Genomic DNA, 18,059 nt, shown 5'->3' with positions numbered 1-18,059 from the left:
TCATCTGCATATTGCAGGTTGTTAATGAGTCTTACTCAAATCCTGATGCCGTGTTTTTCATATAGTCCACCTTCTCGAATTATTTGCTCAGCGTAGAGATTGAATAAGTATGGTGAAAGGATACAACTCTGATGTACACCTTTCCTGATTTTCAACCATTCAGTATCCCCTTGTTCTGTTCAAACAACTGCCTCTTGGTCTGTGTACAGATTCTGCATGAGCACAGTTAAGTGTTCTGGAATTCCCATTTTTCACGTGTTCTTCATAATCTGTTATGATCCACTCAATCAAATGCCTTTTGCATAGTCAATAAAACACAGGTAAATATCTTTCTGGTATTCTTTGCTTTCAGCCAAGATCCATCTGACATAGCAATGATATCCTTCTTTCCACATCCTCTCCTGAATCTGGCTTGAATTTCTGGCAGTTCCCTGTCAATATACTGACGCAACTGTTTTTGAGTTATCTTCAGCAAAATATTACTTGCCATGTAATATTGATGATATTGTTCAATAATTTCTGCCTTCTGTTGGATCACCTTTCTTTGGAATGGGCATAAATCTGGGTCTCTTCCAGTCGATTGGCCAGGTAGCTGACTTCCAAATTTGTTGGCATAGATGAGTGAGTGCTTCCAGTGTTGCATATGTATGTTGATACATCTCAATTTGTGTTCTGTCAATTCCTTGAGCCTTGTTTTTTGCTAATGCCTGCAGTACAGCTTAGACCTCTTCCTTCAGTACCATTGGTTCCTGATCATATGCTGCCTCCTGAAATGGTTGAAAATCGACCAGTTCTTTTTGGTGCAGTGACTCTGTGTATTCCTTCCATCTTTTTTTGATGCTTCCTGCATCATTCAGTATTTTGCCCATAGAATCCTTCAGTATTGCAACTTGAAGCTTGAATTTTTTCTTCAGTTCTTCCAGCTTAAGAACTGCTGAGCCTGTTCTTCCCTTTTGGTTTTCTAACTCCAGGTCTTTGCACATTTCTTTATACTACTTTACTTTGTCATCTTGATCTGCCCTTTGAAATCTTCATTTCAGCTCTTCTACTTCATCATTTCTTCCATTCACTTTATTTATTTAGGTATTCTTTAATTTCAGCAATGTTTTATAGTTTTCAGTGTTTAAGCACTTCGCCTCTTTGGTTAAATTTATTCCTAAGTATTTTATTCTTTTTGATGCTATTGTAAATGGAATTGTTTTCTTAATATCCTTTTCTAAATTGTTTTCTTAATTTTCCTTTTTGGATTGTTGATTGCTAGACTATCGAAATACAACTTGTATTTGGTCACTTTGCAGTGACTAAATCCAGCTCTCACGCAAGGGGGAAGGGATTACACAAGGGCATGAATACCAGGAGGCAGGATCACTGGTGGCCATCTTAGGAGCTGCCTACTGTATTACATAAGGACAATATTATTTTGAATGATCAATTCATTTTTAATAGTCAAACTTCAGTATTATTTGGTCAGTAAATATTATTTTGAAACCATGAAAGTTGCTTTAATTGGAAGTCTTATATTGTCATTATTTGTTTCTCTTTTCTTTATTTTCCAGAATAACCTGGGTATCTTGTGGTCTGAAAGAGAAGAAATTGAAACTGCACAAGCTTACCTAGAATCATCAGAAGCACTATATAATCAGTATATGAAAGAGGTATGTTGCATGTCAGATAAATTTTAAGTTTTATTTAAAACAAGTAAAGAATTGATAGTAAGAATTTTTAATTCATAATATTGATCTGACTCTACACTGAAGAGTTAGTGGTTCGGTGGTAGAATTCTCCCCTTCCATGCAGGAAGACCAGGTTCCTCTCTATAGAGCTGTCTAGAAGGTCAACTGATAGCTAAAATTATTGTATATTAAAGACTTCAGGGCCTTTAAAAACAATTTTTGGATAGAGTCTAATGGCAACCTGAGTCCAAATAGAAGCATACAGGAAATACTAATATTATCTTAAAATACTGATATTTGCATATTTGCATTTACAATCTAGAAATTCCATTTTGGTTTCCATTGAGAAAAGTAGTGCTTAAAAGAAAGCAAACAAGAATTACTTGAACAAAACTTGAAATTTTTCAGATAGTGGTTCTCAAGGTTTTGCATATATCAGAGTCACCTGGAAAACTGCTGGGCCTCATTCCCAGACTCTGATTCAGTAGTTTTGGAGTAGGGCCTGAGAATTTGCATTTTTAACAAGATCCCAGGTGGCGATGATACTACTGGTCTAGGTACTACAGGCATTGGTTTTTCCATGATTTTTTACCTATGAAACCCTTCTGAAATTCAGTATGTGGAAAAACGTAGTGAGCTACTCTGGTTAAACAGGTCAGAAAGACCCTGAGCCCAATCTGCTATGGATCCCTTCCACCTTTCCCACTGTGGGTGGAATAACTCTTACCAAAAGAGTTGCTGTAGGAACTTCCAGGGCTCTGGGGAGCCTAGACTGAAAACACTCACTTCGGGTGTCGTGAGGAGGCGGGGAACACAGCTCTGACAAACCACTGTGTTAATATCTGTTTCTTTAATAAACTTTTACCTACTGTCAGTTGGCAGTCTTTTTTAAAATTAAAATGGATTTTAATTAATTTTGTTTTGAGGCTATTTGTGGCACTCCATTAAATAACCAGAGATATTTTGAGGTTTCTCAAAATCGGAGTTAAGAGTCAATGCTTCGTCAAGCTCACCAGTGATTTATATGTTGCTAAATTTATTTGTGAGCCAGAGAGCACACCTCAGTGGGCACATCTTGGAGTGGGTGGGCCTGGGAACAGTGATGGTTCAGGGGTAGAATTCTCCCCTTCCATTCAGGAGAACCAGGTTCAATTCCCAGCCAGTGCACCTCATGCACAGCCACCACCCATCTGTCAGTGGAGGCTTGCATGTTGCTATGATGTAGAACAGGTTTCATTAGAGCTTTCAGACTAAGACAGACTAGGAAGAAAAGTCATGGCAATCTACTTCCAAAAAATCAGCCAATGAAAACCCTGTGGATTACAACATAGAGTTACCATGAATTGGGAGCTGACTCAGTGGCAGCTAACAACAACAACAAACTGAGTGGTACATTCTTAGTCCTCATCTTTTTTGACCTGTCAGTACCATTTAATGCAACTGATCGCTCTTCCTTGAAACACTTTATTTTACTTGACTTCCAAGATCCCACACTTGTCTGGTTTTCCTTCTTAACAGTCTTTGGTGTTTCATCCTTATTTCCCCAACCTCTGAATACTGGAGCACCCAGAGTCAGTCCTTGGCCCTTTCCTTTTTCCATATACATTCATTCCATTGTTGTAAATACCGTCTCTGTGCTTGTGACTGTAATCCCTGACTCATCTGTCCAATGGCTGACTTGACATTTGCACTTTTTATGGAGTAGGTGTCTCTAAAACTACTGTGCAAAATTGAGCTTTTGATAATCCCTCTTGTCCCCGGTTTTTCTTGTTGTAAACACAACTTCTTTCTTCCAGTTTCTGAGGCCAAAAACCTTGGAGACTTCTCTTTTCCTCACACCACATAATCTACCAGTAAATCCTGTTGGTTCCACCTTCAAATTACATCCAGACTCAAAGACTGCTGCTATTTTCCTGGTTCTCACCACCACCATCATCTCTTGCCTAAATATTGTAGTAGTTCCCCAACTGATCTTCCTGCTCCCATGCCTCCTTCAGTCTGTTCTCAGCTCTGTTCAAAAGTAGATCACTTCTCTCCTTTCCTCAGAATCATCTAATGGCTTCCTACATTCAGAGTAGACTCCAAAGACCTTTTGAAGACCAACAAGTTCCTACCTGATTGGCCGCCATTAATTCTCTAATCTCATGTCCTACTGTTCTCCCCTGTCTCACTCTGTTCTAGCTACACTGGCCGCCTTGCTATTCCTGGAACACACCAGACAAGCTCCTAACTCAGGGCCTTTGTACTTACTGTTTCCCCTGCTTAGAATCTACATGGCTCACTCCATCATTTCCTTTAGGTCTTAAATGCGTCCATCCAGTGCACTGATTTCTTCACCCCTCCCGAACACTTCCTATCCATTTTCCAGCTTTATTTTTCACTTTAGCTTACCACTGTCTAACATATTGTGTATTTTAGTGATTTATCTTGTTTATTACCCGTCTTCACTTCTAGAATGTAAGCATCATGATGACAAGGATATTTTTACTGTTCTGTTTACTGCTGTATCTGCAGTATCAAGAACAGTACCTAGTTCTTGAAATTACAAATGGTATTATACTTTGTCCCTCCCAGTCAACATGAAGAACAGCAAAACAGTATTACACTGTGAATTTGATGGGAGATTTTCAGTTAAATATGTAAAATAGTGTTTAGTTGGAGATGTTTAATTGCTTCTATGGTTTTTTATATTCATAGATAATATAGTTCTAGGTAAAGAGAGATCTAAACAAAGGAAAAAAATCACCGAATATGAAGATAAAAGACCTAGGATTCTAGTTTCACTTGTGGTCATAACTAACTGCTTGACTTGGAGGAGCTCAAACTTTCTATGCCACTCACTCCTCATCTGTAAGATGGAGTAACCCACCCATCTCTACAATATGGAAATGTTGTGGAGATCATAAAATAGCTAATGAAAAGTCACTGAAGTCTGCATGCCCAATAACCAGGGAATGGCTCGTAAAGTATGGTACACTAATAAAGGGGAATAAAATATAACCATTAAAATGATAAATATTTAGATCATCAATATATGGAAAGTGTATACAGGGCATATGTACATGTTGATTACAACTGTAAACATTTTTCTGTTTATGGAAACATAGCACATTGCAAAACTATACTTAATTATACTTCTGTTCTAGTTATGAGATGAGGCTGATTTGACAGTGTTCCATACATATGAAGTGTGATAGTCATAAAGTGAAGTGTAATAATAAGCAAAATACATTGATAATCCTCCTCTAGACAGGGGCAAGCATATTGAACAGCCTTCAGAATTGTTGAAATCTCTGAAGAATTATCTATTGTGTTTGCCTTGGACCTGGCTTCCTATCTTTGTGGTTTTTACCTTCTGTCAGTATTGGAAACTGTGATGCTTTTAGTGTTTTTGTATGCAGAATATAAGATCACATATTTTATCGAACATATTGCTGCTACTTGGGGTTTAGTGAATTCAGTTTAAAGCAAGAGTGGGCTTGAAGATGGGACTACCTCATAGAAGTAGAAGGATGCAGAAGTTAAGCAGTTCTGCTCTTTTGGAACACTTGAGATGGGATCAGTTCATAAAAAATGGAGTCACTGGTTTCAATGTCCCTGAATTGAAAGGAGATAATCTATAGATTTTTTTATTCCCTTGAGAAAAATATATTAGAATAAATATTAAAAACTAATTTGATTTTCATTTGTGGTTAGTTTAGGACAATATTACTTTAAAGACGTATACATTTTTCCTATTTGTTGTGCTTATTAGAGCTCTTTTTACCAGACAAAGTTAAGATTTAACAGTACTTAAAGAACTATACATCTCTAATTAAAGCAAATTGATAGATTTTTTTAATGTATTTCCAGTAAACTGCAATAGCAGTTTAAATTTGTCAGGTGTGAACTTGCAGGAAATCTCCTTTTATTTGTTTTTTTCAGATTTTATGGTTAGGAAATTTACTTCTTGGGTGACATTAAAGTTAACTAGGAAAAAATGAAGTGTATTGGGCTTTATAAGTTGATTTTTCTACTTCCCCCAGATGAGGGCGCTTGGTGTTTACAGTTTAAAATTTTAAAGCGCTTTTGTTCTTCAATTGTAGATTGGGAGTCCTCCTCTTGATCCTACTGAACATTTTCTTCCTGAAGAAGAGAAACTTACTGAACAAGAGAGATCAAAAAGGTGAGTAAGTACAGAAGTCAGCCTTTACAAGTATTGCTACATAGTGTAGATAAGATGATTATTTTAAAAAGCACAATGTTTTCTGCTTTGAGGTACTTTAAAAGGGTATGGAATTTGGACTCTGACATGGATTAAAACCTCCATTTGCCACTTCCTAGCTATGTGACGTTGTTCAAATCTGAGGCTCAGTTTGCTTATCTGTAAATAGAGATAATAACCATACCCAGCTCAGAGGGTTGGTGGATCAGTTGAGAAAAATATGTATGAAAGTGCCTTATAAATTGTAAACGATTATGCAAATATTCTTTTTCTTCACAGATTTGAGAAGGTTTATACTCATATCTTATATTATCTGGCTCAAGTCTACCAGCATATGGAAATGTTTGAGAAGGCTGCTCATTATTGCCACAATACCCTAAAACTCCAGCTTGAGCACAATGCCTACCAGCCTATAGAGTGGGCTATTAATGCTGCTACCTTGTCACAGTTTTACATCAATAAGGTAAGCCCCTCAAAGTAGTTATCCAATAATCCAAAGTAGTTATCACCAATAGTGAATGTTTAAATAGAACAAATAGTACCTTGAAAATGTCACCTTTCTAAAACATGTTGCTTATGTTTAATGATGTAAAACTGCACAGAAAAATGCAGTCCAATTTGTCAGTGTATTAAAACTTGGTTGCTTTTTGTTGACTTCAATATTTTGAGTCTTAAGTTTTATCATTGTTTTACATGTCGATAGCTCCTAAAATTACATGTTATCTGAAACCAATTCTTTTCTGCAATAGGCATGCTATCTCAATTCATTTTTGTGAGATGTTGCCTTAAATTGTAGCTTTTATCTTGTTGCAGATACAACTTTATCTTTATGCAGTGGTAATCTGGTAACTGAGAATTCATCTAAGGAAGTTGACTGTTAAATGTGGGCTTTGATAAAAACACGTGATACATTTCAGTTATTTTTCAGAATTCTCTATGATAATTTTTCTGTGTTGGAAATCTCTCTGCTCAGTTCTAATATAGAGGCTTTATGGCATACTTCTGGATTGTTACACAGGGACAAATTTTGATCTTCTTAGTTATTATTTGTCAGAATTGCTCAGAATCGTGCTGGTAGTACTCTTAATTGACGCATGTATTCCTTTAGTCACTAACAGTTTCTGTTAAAAGCCCTTTAAAGCCACCATTCCTAGCCAGATTCTATTAATCCTTAATAAGATACCTTGGCAAATTACTTTTATTTGTATTTCTAATTCACAGGCCTCTCTGAAATGGTGGTAATTCTTTGCTTACCAGAGTTCCGCCTTTCATCTCTCTGGTTACCTTCTACCTTATCCTTACTGGGGCCTTTAGCCTGTCTAAGCTGATTCTGTAAACGCGCCCTATGTTTAAAGTATGGTCCCACAGATTTCATTCAGATAAGCTATTATCAGGAGAGAAAGGGCTGTGGTGACTGCAGCATCACTTCTAGGACTTTGGTCTAAGATCAAGCGTGTAAGTAACGCTACTTCATATATCTGAGCATTCAGTTAAGTCTACTCTTATGAATCCATTTCACTGTGGTCATCATCAATAAGTGTTATCCAGTACCTCCGCTTGTGGCATCTTTTTAAAAACTGTCAGAGGCCCCTTGTTTGTTCTATTTAGGAACTTTAAAATTACTTATTCACTGTGATTTTAATTAACACTTAAAACTCCACAGATATTGATAGTACTAAGATATCTAAATATTAATTTAAAGTATGATTAAAAATTTAAAGTTGTTAAGCATTACTTCTATGGAGCATGCAGTAATTTTCATGAGCACCTTTACCCACCCTACATTTTTATTTTTTACGAGAATGTTTTATAGGTATTTATTACAACAAGCTAAGTTACATTGCAAAAAGAGGGATTTGAACTATGATTTTTTTAATGCAGTTATCATTTATATCATTATCATAAATGATACTTAATGAGTCTTTACCTGTCAAATGCTAAAGTCCCACATTTTTACCAGCCACGTAGAGGGCATAAGGCACTGTACTATCAGTGGTTGCTCAGAGGGAACCAAGCTGGGTAAAGCTGACGTGCTAATGATGAGTAGGGATGGTAGAGGGACAATTAAAGTTTCCTTGTGTAACCTGTAACTTGCTTTTGACTTTTGAGGTTAAATACCACCTATTTTGCTCAATAGATGTTGCTGGGTACCCCTCTAGCTATTGTCAGGTTGGCTTCTGAATTTGCCATAATGAGGTGTAAAATCATAGCCAACCATAGTCATCTTAGAAATATCATGTATTACTAAAATGAAGTATTCTGTTTAATGAGGGTACCCTCCAACCAATCCAAAAGTTGGATTTTAACTTTGTACTTCTGCTGGGTGGCCCTGTGAGTCACATGACAAATGCAAAGTGTTTATATTCATAGGGAGATCTTCTCTAAGTGTCTGAGAAATTCACCATGCCCAGATTTGAATTTTGAAGTCTTTAGGTGTGTTGGTAAAGCAGTGCCATTAAAGTTCATCGGAGGAAACCTGTTGACTTCAAAACTTGATGGGAAGCTCATTGTGTATAAATTCCAAAGATTTTAGAAGTCAAGAATCTCTACCTATCAGAATTTATCATTTTTGTGTTTGAACTATAGGCTGTAAAGGGAATCTCTAAACTTGAAAAAAATTAAATCTTCAAATCCTGTGACAGAATGTAAATGGTCTAAGAATTTATCGTTCATGAAACTTTGGCAATTGAGACTGAGCCTAAAGGACTGTCTGAGGTAGTTTGAATCTAGATTGATAAACCACTCCCATATACTTATTGATAAGGAGCCCTGGTAGGGCAGTGGTTAAGTGCTCGGCTACTAACCAAAAAGTCGGTGGTTGGAAACCACCAGTTGCTGTTCTGTTCTGTCCTATAGGGTCACTAAGAGTTGCAGTAGACTCAGTGGGTTAAACTTATTGATTACATGAAGAGAACTAACTTTGAATCAGCATTTGTCTTTCAGCCAGTTTGGACTGTTGTTAAGAGAATGGGGCATTGTTATTTTAATCTTGGAGATAGCTTTTTAACCAGATAATACCATAACATGTCTTTTATACCTTCTTAATGTTCAGTGACTATACTATACAGGGTCTCCTTAGTAGTTGTTTTTTAACCTGATTTTTTAGATTTTCCCAAACTAAAAGACTGTTTATGCAAGTATTAATTACAGATAAAGCTGTCTGATAGTCTCATTCACTCTTGTTTATTTCCCCAACAGCTATGCTTTATGGAGGCCAGGCACTGTTTATCAGCTGCTAATGTCATTTTTGGTCAAATTGGAAAGATCTCAGCCACAGAAGACTGTAAGTTTATGTGTACATTTTTATTATTTAGCTTTTTTAAAAGTTTTATTTTGAAATAATTTTAAACTTTAGAAAAGTTGCAAGAACAGAACAAAGAACTACCATATGCTCTTCTTCTGCATTCATCTTTTTTTAATTATTTGCCTCATTTGCAATCACATTTTTCTTTCCGAACCATTTGAAGGAAGGTTGCATACATCAGGCCCCTTTGCGCCTTGATACTTCAGTAGGTATTTCCTAAGAACAAGAATATTTCTTACAGTCATAGAATAGTTATCAAATTCGGAAGTTCCGGAAATGTAACCTTGATATAGTTCTATTATCTGTAGTGCACATTTCTGTTTCATCAGTGTCCCTATAATGTCCTTTATAGCAGTTTCTTTCTGGTACAGGATTATCCAGTCCAAGATGGTGTATTGCATTGAGTTGTCACCTCCCTTTAGTCTTCTTCATCTGGACAGTTCCTTGGCCTTTTTTTCTCTTTCATCAAGTAGACATTTGTGAAGAATAAACCAAAAACCAAACCAGACCCACTGCCATCAAGTCGATTCTGACTCATAAAGTCCAGTTGTTTCTCATCATTTGGGGTTTGTAATGAGTTCACAATTTTCTTTCCCTCTGTTTGATTCTATAACTCAATGTTGAATAGTCTCCAGCCTAAGACTCTTTAGATTTTGAAACATCACATTTTCTATGCAGATGGAAGTTCTAATTGTGGATTAGTAGAATACAGAAGCTGTGAAGAGTCAGAGGAATGTACATTATCAAATTAAATGTTTTTTCCCTTTAATTTATATACTACATTAAATACAGATTGATTAAAGTCTAAAAGGCATTTGCTCCGAAAATATTAATAAAAATTAAAACACCAGTGAAATACCATTTTGGTTTTACTCTTTAAAATAGAAAGCTGGAAAAAAAGTGACAGTGTCCAGTGTTTTCAAAATGCTTTCATTGAGAACCCTCATAACATTGTTGGTTGGAGTGTTTGTTGAAAATAATTTGGCAGTATGTATCAAGAACATTTATAATTGTGTGAACTCTTTGACCCAGTAAATTCCACTTCTAGGAATCTGTCTTAAGGAACTAACCCAACATTCACAAAGATTTATGTGCAAAATCTTCATTTTTAGAGTTGTTTGTAATGGTGAAGAATTGGGAAACACATGCCCAGTATTAGAAGAATGGTTAAATGAAGTATCGAACATCTATTTAATTGCATATAATGCTATACTTAGAAATGATGTTAAAGAGTTGTTAATGATATGGGTAAAATGTTGGTTATAATACATAAGGAAAAAGCTAGATTTAAAACTGAGTATACATTGTGACCTTAACTTTTACCTACAGAGAATACATAAGAAAAAACTGGAAAGAAATATGCAAAAATAATAGTGGTGAATACCACTCTGGGTGGCAGGATTTAGGGTGGGTTTTATTTCCCCTGCTTCAGTGAGGCTTTGTTACATTTATAGTCAAAAAAAAGAGATATAAAAAAGAATGCAGGTTTTCTTTAGGGGGCATTGAGTTTATGTTAATGGTGGTAGAATATTTTGGAAAAGGATAACAATAATGGTGGCACAACATGAAAAATACAATCAGTGTCATTGAATTGTAATGTGGAAGTTCTTGTGTCAGTGGGTGTTCTGGTGTGTATGTTTTCACCACAATAAAAAAAGAGAAAAAAAAGACTGCAGTACACAACGAAAATTATAATTGTGACCACATTAGACAACTCAAATGTGTAATTTTAGCTACTGAAGCTGAAGGAGATGTACCGGAGCTTTATCATCAGAGAAAAGGGGAGATAGCAAGATGCTGGATCAAATACTGTTTGACTCTCATGCAGAATGCCCAACTTTCCATGCAGGTAATGCAGTCAAAATTGCCCTTTTCTTTCTTAAGTGAATAGGATGTAAGTAAAAGCTTAAAATGGGGATCAGGCTCATTGGGCTCACTGAGTGGTTTTTATGCATGGTATTCAGAATACTCTCATAAATATTTGTTTCTTGTCTTCTCCATCTCTACTTTTTAAAACTTACTCATCATTCAAGGCCTATCTCAAATGCCGCTTCTTCCTTGAAGGCTTTCCTTTGGCTAGAATATAAGCTTCTTAAAAGTGGGATCCATATCGTGTTCTTATTATATCTTATCCAGGCATAAGGGGTTCTCAATTAATAATTATTGAATCAATAATGCTTTATCCCTCACAGATACGTTATCTCCTTCCTTTAAACTCCATAGAACTTTTTTGCCCCTTCCTAAATCATTTAAATTCTGCTTTGTATTATCACTATTCATATTCTTATCTTATTCCTTTGCCTCTTTTTAGACTGTAAGTAACTAAAACCAAAACCAAACCCTTTGCTATTGAGTAGATTCCGACGCATCGTGACCCTGTAGGACAGAGTAGAACTGACCCATAGGGTCTCCAAGGCTGTAAATCTGTATGGAGAGGGCTAGAAATATCTCTTACTAATCTTTATCTACTTTGCAGCTTATCTTACACATAACAAGAACTTGATAAAATCTAGAAGGGTAGACTTTTAAGAAATAGCTGCTGTAATAGCTCAAGTAGAGAAGCAGTACTGACAGCAGTTTAAGAGCATGGGCTCTGGAAACAGACTGCTTAGGTATGAATCCCAGCCCTGCCACTTTGTAGCTGTGTGTTCATGGCAATTTACTTACCTTCTTTGTGCCTCAGTTTCCTCACAAGTAAGATGGAGATAATAATAGTCCCTAATTAACAGTGTTGTTATGAGAGTTAAATTAATATATATGAAGATCTCAGGAAAGTGCCTTAGACAAATGAGTCCTCAATAAATGTTAATTATCATCATCGTCATCATTATTATTACTAATCCATACTGAATCCTAGTTTCTGACCCCTAAGGAAGAAAATAAAATAAATCATTGGGACACAGTATGCTAAGTGTAGATACATAGGAGGCTGTTTTCCTCAAAGAGTTATTGTGCTTTCTTTTTCTCTTTGCATGCATGAAGATATATCATTTTTAATAATAAATAAAATAGAACTTTGTGAAACTACTAAACAGAATAAAGCTAAACAGACAAAACTTCAAAACCCCAGAAGCATAAGTTTTGAAAAGATGAGAACACTTTGTAGTCGTAGGTAAAAATGAGGCATAGTAAGGAAAGAGACTAGAGTTTTATGTGTAGGGAAGTTGGAGCTGGGAAGAGTTGTCAGCTTTCTTTTGATTGGGCAAGGAAGACTGAAGAAGGAAGGTTGCAGGGACTATTGGATCACAACAGTGGCTAATGAAAGAAAGCATCATAGAAAGCATGTAAATAAACCAACAGTCCAGGGCGCAAGTAAGTAAACAAGATTTATAGACTTAAAATTGACCCATATTTGAAATAATTGTGTCAAGTAAAATGTACCATAGTTTAATTCTTACCCCTCATTCAGTTGATGTTTTCCAGCCTCGCACTAGAACGTAGCACCCAATGAGTTTAAGCTCAAGGAGTTGCCATGCTACTGAATTACTCAGATTTTCCTTAATCTGACTTTTTTGGTTACCTTAACTGCATCCTTTGATTACATGTTTGTCTGAAAGTCCTGGTTAAATTCAAGCTTAAAAACACACAATTTTGTTTAATTACATATTTATTTGAATGCCAACTCTGTGCTAGTCATTGTACAAGGTGGAAGGGATACAATGATGAACAAAAATAGAACTGGTCTTTGACTTCATGTAAAAGTACAACTTTGATAAATTCCACAAAAGAGAGACACATGATATGAGAAGGCATAATGCTGTTGTGTGCTGCTAAGTCAATTCCAACTCACAGTAGCCCTATAGGACAGCGTAAAACTGCCCTGTGGGGTTTCCTATGCTGAAATCTTTATGGGAGCAAATTGTCAGGTCTTTTCTCCCAAGGAGTGGCTTGGTGGGTTTGAACTGCCAGCCTGTCGATTAGCAGCCAAGGGCTTAACCATTGCATCACCAGGGCTTATTGAGAAGGCATAATATGAGGAAGTAACATTTAAAGGAAGAGCTGGGGATGAGTAGAAGTTACTGAGACTGGAGAAGAGAAGAAGCCCTATTCCAAGGAACTAAAGCAGCATATTTAAAAGCTTTATGACATGAGGGAACATGGTGTATTACAAGGGGGAGAACAAAGGGCAGAGAGGCTGGAGCAGAGCAAGAGGGAATGTGATATAAGATAGAGGTAGAGTTAGAAATGGGCTAGACCAAGAAGATCCTTGAAGGATTGTTGTCTCTATCCCAAGAGCAGTTGGAAGCCTTGAAGGGTTTGGAAAGATCACTTAGGCAGCAGAATGGAGAATGAATTGAAGAAAAATAAGATTGAATGAGGGAGATTAGTCAGGAGACAGTTGGAACCGTCTAGATGAGATGTGAGGGTAGCTTGGTCTAGAATGGTGGCAGGAGATAGAGAAAAAGAATGGATTCAAGAGGTATTTAGAAAGTACAACATAAAGGACTTGGTGATAGGTTGGAGGTATGGGGCGAGGGGGAGAGGAGAGGAACATGTCAATAACTCTTAGATTGCTGACTGTCCACATAGTAGGTGGGGCTGCCCTTCACTAAAATAACACTAGAATAGGAGCTGGTTTGCTGAAGAAGATTAGGAGTTCCATCTTGAACATGTTGAGGATGGGGTGTCTTTGAGTCTTCTCAGAGGAGATGTCATATAGGGAGTTATAGTTTTGCGTCTGGAGCTTGAGGAGAGGTCTGGGCTGTAGCTGTAGATCTGTGAATCATCTTCCCATGGATGGCAATCGCAGCCACGGGTGTGCATGGAATCACTTGTCTAGAGCAGCGCTGTCCAGTAGAAATAGAATACGACTCACAGATGTAATTGTAAATTTTCTAGTGGCCACATTAGAAAAGGTAAAAAGCAACAGCTGAAATTAATTTTAAATATACATTGTATTTAACCTAAGATATCTAAAATATTATCATTTCTCCATGTAATCAGTATTAACAGGTTATTAGTGAAACATTTCATGTTCTTTTTTTTTGTGCTAAGTCTTTGAAACTGGGTGTGTGTTTTACATACAGCACAGAGGGATCTGATGTTTAATTTTATTGGCCTACAAGAGGAAGATGAGCTTTCTCTTTTTGCCACTCCCCCCAGGGGATTGATAACCTTACCTATGATGTTAAATTTAGCTCTTGCCACACTAGTGACTTTAAGAGAGCTAGAGCATTTCTCTGTAATATATTTCACTGAGTAACCTATCATAGCATAAATATATTATTAATCTTAATGGCATCCCTGTGAAATATTTTTAGGATGAAGTTTGGCTATGGTGTTAAAGAATAAATACTAATAATAATGTATTACATGTATACAATGTTTCACAGTTCTCAGAGTACTTTTGTATGCATTTATCTTATTGAAGGGGTAACTATAAATGAGTTTGAGTTCCCCAAAGAGAATTAATATACAAGCAGTTTATCTTACATTTTGTTTAAGTACTTCCCCTCCTTTTAAAAATATAATTGTAAGAAAGAAGTTTTAAAAAATATTTTAAGATCATAACACCTCCAAACCAGGGTGAGAAGTAAGAGGGTTTTCTTTATTTTTAAGTTTGCTTTATATTATTTGACAACAGGAGATCAGTGTCCTACTTAACCTTTTTTTTTTTCCTTTCAGGACAACATAGGAGAGCTTGATCTTGATAAACAATCTGAGCTTAGAGCTTTAAGGAAAAAAGAACTAGATGAAGAAGAAAGCGTTAGGAAAAAAGCTGTGCAGTTTGGAAATGGTGAACTGTGTGATGCCATCTCCGCAGTGGAAGAGAAAGTGAGATATTTGAGACCTTTAGATTTTGAAGAAGCCAGAGAACTGTTCTTACTGGGTCAGCACTATGTCTTTGAGGCAAAAGAGTTCTTTCAGATTGATGGTTACGTCACCGACCATATCGAAGTTGTCCAGGACCACAGTGCTCTGTTTAAGGTGCTTGCATTCTTTGAAACTGACATGGAGAGACGATGCAAGATGCACAAACGTAGAATAGCCATGCTAGAGCCCCTAATTGTAGACCTGAATCCACAGTATTATCTGCTGGTCAACAGACAGATTCAGCTTGAAATTGCACATACTTATTATGATATGATGGATTTAAAGGTTGCCATTGCGGACAAGTTAAGGGATCCTGATTCACACATCGTAAAAAAAATAAATAATCTTAATAAGTCAGCATTGAAGTACTACCAGCTCTTCTTAGACTCCTTGAGAGACCCAAATAAAGTATTTCCTGAGCATATAGGGGAAGATGTTCTTCGCCCTGCCATGTTAGCTAAGTTTCGAGTTGCCCGTCTCTATGGCAAAGTCATCACTGCAGATCCCAAGAAAGAGCTAGAAAATTTGGCAGCATCATTGGAACATTACAAATTCATTGTTGATTACTGTGAAGGGCACCCTGAGGCTGCCCAGGAAATAGAAGTTGAACTAGAACTTAGTAAAGAGATGGTGAGTCTTCTTCCAACAAAAATGGAGAGATTCAGAACCAAGATGGCCCTGACTTAATCTTTGTTTTTAAAGAAAGGAAATATGCAAGATTGAAGTGCTTTTTTCCCTTATCAAACAGGCCTAATTCCATTGTGATACTTACCTTTATAGCTGGATGAGTGCCGTTTGAACTGAGATAACAGTCAGATCAGTTGAGTCTTTGGTAGGACCTTAATCAACATAAAGGTAATTAACAGTCTGCACTAAATTATGTAAATTGCCTTATTAAAGTGACGTGTGATTGGTATTTCAGGTTGCTTGTTTCCTATTTAAATATAAACTTTTACTGCTTTAGTTTCTAATGTTGTTGGCTAGTACTTGATGGATTAGTTACAAGGAAAAATGCTGGGTAATGTACCTGGTAGACAAGCCTGTTACTATATTAAAACCGAAGAAGTAACTTCCTGTAGTTATTCTTTCCAAAATACTTACTTTCCTAAATTCCTGAAGAAATCTTTCCTTTTTGAAAATAATAAAAACTAAGTTATGTTTATTTTGTGTGTTGCAAAGTAGTTTATCTCAATTATATTCCTTGTTGGAAATATAATAAATTGACTTGTTTCACTAATAAGAAACTTGTTTCATTTTTTGTTTTCTTGAAAGAATTGCTTTTTTTGACACTTGAAAGATATTAGCTTATTTGAAGCCAGAGAAGAATATTTCTTCAATAACATTCCACTGTTAGAAAATATTAAAATCTCATTCATTTAATAAATATTTATTGAGCTACTACTGGGTGCCACAAATTATTTTTGGCTGTAGTTTCTCATCCCAGGGTCCTGGTATATTTGTAAACCTTTAAGCACTGTTGAAAAATGATTTGTGCTTCATAATTAAACATTGTTAATGTATAATATGTTAGTCATCATAAGAAATACATAATTGACATGGAGTCCTTATCCAGTGTACACATCAAGATGGTTACATTTGATAGGGAGAATAGCTCTGTGTGTTGGCTTGCCTATTAATTTGCTTCTGAAAGTTTAGGACTAGGTCACCTCTAAGATTCTGTAATATTTACATATTTGATAATCCCCTGCTTTTCTTTTGAGATCAGCTTGCTAGGAAAAAAAAACTTTTTGAGTACAACAGTCAGTAATTTATAATTTATTCAGTATTTAATAAAGTGTCTACTGTGGGTCAGGCACTGTTTCAGTTTTCTAAGCATAGAGGATGCAGTGATGAACAAGATAAACAAGGTTCCTGTTCCCATGGCTGAAGTAAACAAATGAGCAAGATAGTTTCTAGTCATAAGTGCTATTAAGAAAGAAAAACAGAGTGATATGGTAAACATTTAATGAGAAAGGGTGCTGCTTTAGCTATGGTGGTCTGAGAAGGTGAGAGATGACATTGAGCTGGGAACTAAATGGAAAAAAGGGCAGCTAAGTAAAAGCCCTTGGGTAGAGTATTCCAGGGAACTCTAGGCCCTCAAGCTGAATGAATTTAGGAAGGAGTTTGATGTTTTAGAAGGTATGAAAGTCCAGTGTGGCTGGAGCAGATGGGGGTGGGCTGGGGTAGGGGTAGGGAGTCCAGATGGAGAGAGCTTTGTAGCTCAGGATGAGGAGTTTGGAGTTTATTCTAGGTGCAGTGGGAAATGTTCAGAATTTTAAGAAGGCAGGTGGCATGATGTTTTTAAGAAACCACTAGTTCCTAGGGAAGGAATACACTGTAGGGGTTGGTGGGGGCAGGCAGGGAAGCAGGGAGATGAGCTAGGTTCTGATTAATCCAAGTGAGAGATGAAGTGTTTTGGGCTAGAGAGAGAGCAGGGTTGGGGAGAAGTGGATAAATTCACTGTGTGCTTTGGAGGTAGAAATACAGGACACGCTAAAGGATTAAATGTAGAGAGAGCATGAAGGGAAAAGAAGAATCATCCTACATTGAGGGAGTTTGCAGGCGGAGCATAATTTTATGAAGGAGGTAGAATTGGAGCCCTGGTTGCACAGTGGTTAAGAGCTTGGCTGCTAACCAAAAGGTCAGCAGTTCGAATCTCCTTGGAAACCCTATGGGGCAGTTCTACTCTGTCCTATAGGGTCACTATGAGTCGGAATTGACAGCAACGAGTTGGAATTTTTGGTTTATGGGGTTAGAATTAAGAGTTTTGTTGAGTTTAGAACGTTTATCTTGAAGTCAATTGATTGCTAGTAACACCCTTTAATCAAACCTTATATGGTGTCTTAGGCTGGGATCTCTAGAGAAGCAAAACCAGTAAGGTATATTAATATATATAGAGAGAGAGATTATATCAAGGAAACAGCTCACGCGATTGTAGAGGCTAGAACTTCCCAAGTCTGTGGATCAGGGTAGAGGCCTCTCCCAAGTCACACAGCTGCAGAAGCTGGCAAGCCCAAGATCAGAAGGTCGGAGAACAGGGCTCCCACTCACCGGCTGTGCAGAT

At 36.7% G+C, this 18,059-nt stretch overlaps 1 protein-coding gene across 1 annotated transcript in view; it reads left to right on the top strand.

The window, feature by feature from the left end:
- Positions 1–16,233, top strand: part of KIFBP (kinesin family binding protein) — a 25,630-nt gene extending 9,397 nt beyond the window's left edge. The window contains exons 2-7 of the mRNA XM_004386387.2: positions 1,557–1,655; positions 5,759–5,838; positions 6,157–6,340; positions 9,076–9,160; positions 10,915–11,030; positions 14,807–16,233. Of these exons, the coding sequence (XP_004386444.1) occupies positions 1,557–1,655; positions 5,759–5,838; positions 6,157–6,340; positions 9,076–9,160; positions 10,915–11,030; positions 14,807–15,682 (1,440 nt within the window). The 3' untranslated portion in view covers positions 15,683–16,233. The remainder of the gene's footprint in view (positions 1–1,556; positions 1,656–5,758; positions 5,839–6,156; positions 6,341–9,075; positions 9,161–10,914; positions 11,031–14,806) is intronic.
- Positions 16,234–18,059: the final 1,826 nt, after the last annotated feature.

The sequence above is a fragment of the Trichechus manatus genome, unplaced genomic scaffold, assembly GCF_000243295.1.
Source record: "Trichechus manatus latirostris isolate Lorelei unplaced genomic scaffold, TriManLat1.0 scaffold00163, whole genome shotgun sequence".
Classification (NCBI taxonomy): Eukaryota; Metazoa; Chordata; class Mammalia; order Sirenia; family Trichechidae; genus Trichechus; species Trichechus manatus.
Note: the sequence above shows the minus strand (reverse complement) of the source record. Positions and strands in the feature narration are given on the sequence as shown.